The sequence below is a fragment of the Papio anubis genome, chromosome 12 (genome assembly GCF_008728515.1).
Source record: "Papio anubis isolate 15944 chromosome 12, Panubis1.0, whole genome shotgun sequence".
In the NCBI taxonomy this organism is placed as follows: domain Eukaryota; kingdom Metazoa; phylum Chordata; class Mammalia; order Primates; family Cercopithecidae; genus Papio; species Papio anubis.
The window spans coordinates 21,149,339-21,155,338 of NC_044987.1; the positions used below are offsets into that span (position 1 = coordinate 21,149,339).

General features: G+C 44.7%; 1 protein-coding gene across 17 annotated transcripts in view; it reads right to left on the minus strand.

Annotated features, from left to right (window-relative positions):
* TTC12 (tetratricopeptide repeat domain 12) overlaps window positions 1-5,497 on the minus strand; it is a 79,653-nt gene extending 74,156 nt beyond the window's left edge. For 8 of the 17 annotated variants that reach the window (XM_031652946.1, XM_031652949.1, XM_031652945.1 and 5 more), the window contains exons 1-2: window positions 4,844-5,389; window positions 3,724-3,796 (exon numbers count right to left, since the gene is read on the minus strand). In XM_031652946.1, coding sequence (XP_031508806.1) covers window positions 3,724-3,781 — 58 coding nt within the window. In that variant the 5' untranslated portion in view covers window positions 3,782-3,796; window positions 4,844-5,389. The other 9 variants (XM_031652943.1, XM_031652952.1, XM_031652935.1 and 6 more) reach the window with 5 other exon arrangements.
* Window positions 5,498-6,000: the final 503 nt, after the last annotated feature.

A 6,000-nucleotide genomic window follows, 5' to 3' on the forward strand; every position in this document is an offset into this window, starting at 1 on the left:
TACAATTTAGGCCTTTTGTGTCAGTAAGGTTATAAATATACTATTTTATGGTATTTTATAAAAGTTTTAAAGTTTTTTTCTCATTAAGTTATGTAATTCACCTGGAGTTGACTTTCATGTAGGGCAGGAGCATTATTTGTTGAGAAGTCCCTGCCAGCAATGTGTCTCATCAGCCCTGTAATATGTGCGAGTCTGCTCCAGGCTCTGCATTCCTTTCCCCTGATTGTCTTTTCCAGCACCAAAACCTCCATGCGTCGATTACTATGGTTTTATAATAAATCTTCAATGTCAGGTAGGGAGAGTTGTCCTGCCTTTTTTTTTTTTTTTTTTTTTTCTTCCTGCAGTTTTCTTGGCTCTTGCTGGTCCTTTGCTCTTCCATGTAAACTTTGGAATCAGCTTGCTGAATTTTAGTACATACTACTTTGGGGGTTTTGATTTAAGTTGCATTTACTGTATAGAATATTTTAAAAATCGACATCTTTAACAAATAAGTCTTCCTATGATTAAATATGTCTCCATTTATTTAGCTCTTCTTTCATGTCTTTTAATTAACTTTTTTTATTGACTCAACTCCACACGTTATTCTAATTTCATTGTTTTTCTCCCTAATGTCCTTTTTCTATTCCAGGATCCCCTCCAGAACACTATATGACATTTAGTCATGTCTCCTTAGGCTTCTCTAGGCTGTGACCATTTCTCACCCTTTCCTTACTTTGATGACCATGATAGTTTTGAGTAGTACTGATCAGGTATTTCACAGAATACGTTGCAATTTGGGTTTATCTGGTATTTTTCTCATGGTTAGACTGGGTTACAGGATTTGGGGAAAAAGACCATGGCACATTATGGCATATCAAGGATGCATGCAATCAGCGTGATTTATCAGGAGGTTAACCTTGATCATCTGTCTGAAATTGTGTTTGTCAACCTTTTCCACTGTAAAGTTACTTTCTTCCCTCTCTTTCCATACTGTACTCTTCGGAAGCAAGTCACTAAATGTATCTCACATTTAAGGGGTAGAGATGCTCCATCTCCTTGAGGGAAGAGTCACTACATAAATTAGTTGGAATGGATTTCCTGCTTTCAGGGTAAACACAAATTCCTTACCATGGTTTCCAAGGTCTTTCCTAATATGGCCCCTCCATATTCAGATCGGACTCTTCTCTCCTTGATCTCTTCTTTCCAGCTATATGGGGCTTTTTATTCTTTCACTTCCTCAAAAGCACCACATTCTTTCTTCACTCTTAGCTTTCCTGCCTCCTTACTTCCCACCCAGAATAGTCCCCTGTCATCTCCTCAGTGACCAACTCCTACTCACTCTTCACATTTTGCCTAAATCTCACTTCTTCAGGAAAACTTAATTCGATTTCTGTTATAGACTAAATTGCATCCCCCTGCCAAATTCACATATTGAAGCTATAACTCCTGGTATGACTGTATTTGTAGACAGGGCCTTTAAAGAAGTAATTAATTATTGCCCTAATCCAATATGACTAGTGTCCTTATAAGAAGAGAAACACCAAATACATCCATGCACAGAGAGATGACTATGTGAGGGCGCAGCGGGAAGGTGCCCATCTGCAAGCCAAGGAGAGAGGCCTCAGAAGAAACCAAACCTGCTCACACCCTGGTCTTAGATTTCTAAACTCCAGAACTCTAAGAAAATAAAGTTTTGTCATTTAAGCCAGCCAACCTATTTTGTTACAGCAGCCCTAGCAGACTAATACAACCTCCCAAAGCTGGGTTAGATCCCTATACTTTATAATTCTCTCTGTGTCTCATATTGCACACTTGAAATTACTGTTTAATATCTGTTTTCTTCACCAGACTATTGAAACCATGAAAAGAGGTAATTCTTCGACTGTATTCTCTAGGGCCTACCAACACTCAACACATAGCAAGAGCCCAAGAAGTAAATGTACAGAATCTATATATATGTGGCTACATAAATTTAAATTAATTGAAACAAGCCACATTTCAAACCTGGGCTGCAGCCATAAACACACAGAATCCTAACCACACAGAGTGGAGCTATAAGCCACATTTCAAATACTCAATAATCATGTGGCTAGTGGCTACCATAGTGGACAGTGAGGATTATGGCAAATTTTCATCATCACAGAAAGCTCTATTGGACAGCACTAGTATAAATGATACCTGAATGAACTGTGAGTATCCATAAAAGTTAGCCAGGTTAAAAAAAAAAAGATGAAGAGGCAGTGGGAATGGCAAAGACCCAGTGCAGAGTGTGAAACACAGAGTATGTGTGGGGGAAACTATCAGCAGTTTATTGCTGCTCAAGCGTGAGGTAGGGAGATATGAGAGAGGTAAGGACAAGGTCATGGGAGGACTTAAGTCCTGATGAGAGCTTGGGATTTATTGTGACTGCAAAAGGAATCCAAGCAGAGAAGTGTCTGGGTCAGATTTGCATTTTAGATACATTACTCTGTGGGGAGTATAAACCTGGAGATAGGAAAAACAATCAGGGGGTTGTTGAAATAGTCTGGGTGAGAGGAACCAGAACAAAGGGAGGGCTAGAGAGGATGGCTCTCCAACCAAACTAGATGGCTAATTGGATGCAGGGTTATGAGGTGGGAGGAGTCCCAGATACTTGTAAATTTCTAGATGGTGCTGTCACCAACTGAGACCAGGATGAAGGGGAGGGTACGAGAAGCAGGTTTTATTTGGGAGGGGGAGGGCAAAGGGGAGGGAAAGAGATGATGCCTCCATTTTGGACACATTTGAGTTATTTGTGGGATACAGTAGGTACGACAGTGATCATAGAGGCAGCGGCTCAGAAAAGAAGGCTAAGTAGCCACGTAGATGTGGGGGTCATGAGCATACTGATGGCAGGTAAAGCTACATGTTTAGACCAGCTGAAGAGAAAGGCAGCAGTGGGCCAAGGCCAGAGCTCCATGGAACAGCACTCAGGGATGAGCAGGCCCATGAGGCACACAAGGCATTATACATGTATCATTTATGATGCCACCCAAACTAGCTTTAAAACCAGTTGATTCTATAAACCCAGGCAATCTGCTAGAGGCAGCAATTTCAACATATTTCTTGTATTTACTACGGAAGGTCTGTTTGCCTGTTGGTTGGTTTGTTTCTATATTCAAACGAGCTCCCTGAACAGGGACTGACAGGTTTGGAAATTCCTGAAAGTGACCTGTGGGATCACAGTACATATTCTTTGAGATCCAACCTGTCTGAGCTTGGGAAAGGACTTTCTCATCTAGAGGAAGAGAAGGGAATGACGATCATAAGCCATCCATGTAATGTGATGGATTCTAAAGGAAAGCCATTTGATTTTGCCTCTGCAGCTCTAAAACAGAAATGGCTCTACTCTAAAACGGGAGGAATCTCACACTGATCAATGAGGCTCTAGACCCTTGAAGGGAACAGCTAGGTTCACTGTCAGTGAGGAAACAGCAGCTCGTTTTGACCGGATTCCACAAAGAAGGATACAAAATATGGAGGAAAACCATCAGCCTGAATTCCTATCAGAATGTTAACAGTTTCTCTGATACCAATTAACAGCCAGAAAATACGGCCCCGAGGCTATAACTTGCCTCTCAATACCCTTCTGTTTAATTTCAATTACATTCTTTCCCTGAGAGTTACAAACCTGTCAAGCCACCCAGGAACTTAAGAGTAATCATTTCCCTTTATCTACTCCACCTCTCTAAAGCAAAAATTAATTTATGATTTACTAGTACTTACTGATTTCATCCACATTTTTAAGAAATTTCTGCAGATCTTTCTCTTGATCAGCATCCATTGTGAACCGGAATCCCTAAGGGATGCAGCATAAATGATGAAATTAATAATAATAAAGCACTAAACAGAATGGTCAGGCTTATTAGCATTCTAAAACTAAGAGCCAAGTGATTATTTTTATGACAGTTTTGTTTATAAATGTCAATGAATAACAGTAGGGTGATCCGTTTCATTCCAACTGCTATTTAAGGCCAAGAGGCACTCATTTATGTGCGGCAATGCTTCCACAAAGCTTCCAGCCTTCCTTTCAGTGCAGAAAACGCTCTGCAAATAGTTCTTCCAAAGCTAACATCAATCCCGGCGATTTAGGGACCTGGCATGGAGATGAGGAGAGAGCAGATGACAGGTTGCCAAGGATAGAGAAATACACTAACTCCTGACTTTGATCATGACAAGCCGGTCTAGTCAGAAACTTAAATGTGGATGTGTGACAGGTAACAAACTTGGGGCAATTTGCATCCAAATGTCCATACTTGTTTAAAATACGCCTTTGGCTTGTTTCTGAAGAGTGAAGAAAGGGTACAAATTGGCTGAAGGGATTAGAACATGATGTTACCATGCTCACCAGCGTCTCTTCTGCTCTAGGTACCTTAGACATTATTTTACAGTTGTTTTTGTGTGAGAAGGCTCCGTGGTGTACCCAGCGGTACTCAGTGCTTCATCCACAGATCATAAAAATCATCAGAAAGCTTGTTAAATATACAGCTTCCTCAGCCGTAGCCCGAGATTTCGAGTCAGTAAACCCGGGACAGTGCCCACCCACGAATGTAGATTTTAAACACGTTCCAGGTGATTCTGATTTACAGCCAGGTTTCATAGTAGTGTAACATGATTCTAACACGTAATCTGCCACGAACAAACTGCGAGTGATTTAATCTGAGTCTGGGTGTCCTTATCTCCACCAGTTACAAGCTGTGTGATTCTGGCTAAAGTCACAACCTCTCCGAGCCTCAGAGTCCTCACCCATACTATGGGAAGGTTAGAGAGAAACCACGAGGACTACTCTGGGGACTGATGTAAAGCACCAGGCACGCGACGAGCGCTCACTGTGAAGCACCCTTACCTATATAAAACGGGGTGGGGTTGCAGCTTAACTGAATGATCGGTAGGGTTTCTTCCAGGTCAAATCTTTTCAACTCCCACGGAACAGAGGCCCAGTCCAGTGAATTAACCTGCCCAACGGTATGAGGGTTAGAAGGCAGGCACGCGGGTGCAGGGACAGGAGACAACCCCTGTCTCCCAGGGCATGGATCTCAGGGTCCTCACTGCCTGGCCAGTGTCACCCCCACGCTAGAGTGAGAGGGCCAGAGCCAGGTGACGGCGAAGCGACGCCGCCCTCGGTGTTTCACTGGGTAGGGCTGCGGCAGCGGGGGCCTGTGCCCGAGCCCCGCGCCTAGCCCGCCCCAGACGCGCGCTGCCCGCCAGGCGCAAAGAGGCCAGGCCGCCCGCACTGTTGCCCGGCAACCGCTCCCCAGCGTCCACAGGCCCGGGGCCCTCCAAGCAGGTCCCAGACCGCAGCCGAGACCTTCCCATGCTCTGGGGCCCAAAGCAGCGTCCTCTGCTCGGCTCTGAAGGCCAGTCCAGGACCAGCTCCCACGGGGTATTCCGGGATACCCCGCAGCACCAACCTGACTCGCTCAGCTTTGGACAGGAAATGGCGCAGCTACTGGCCTAGGCTGGGGCGGGGCCAGGAGCCAGGGGCCCCGGGGCGGGACCAGGGGCGGGGTCAAAGGCCGGGGGGCGGGACCGGGGGCGGAACCGGGGGCGGGCGTGGACCCGCGATCACCACCCTAGAGCTCTAGCTCCGGAGCGCGCCAAGTTCAAGGCCAAAGTCGAGGTTGGAATGCCCGATGCCTGGCGCGGGGAGACGGAGGAAGCAAAGTGCTGGTCTCTAAAGCAGCGCCTGCTGCTCGCCTTTTTTCTCCTGAAGAGGGGGTGTCTCACTCCCATTAGCTTAATATCCTTGCCCAAAATGTAAAGTCTCCAGTGTAGTTGTGAATCCGGTTTTGTTTATTGATAAATGTGTGAGTTAGAAGATTTACACATTTATCCTTAGGAGAATTATTTGAGTAACCTTTTTAATCCTCAGTTTTCTCATCTATGAAATGGAGAAATGGCACTTTCTCATACGGTTCATGGTTAAAGTTCTGTAATGGCCCAACAGATTCACCTTGCTCACTGCCTAAACAGAGTTGATTTATCAAGACAGGGGAATTGCAA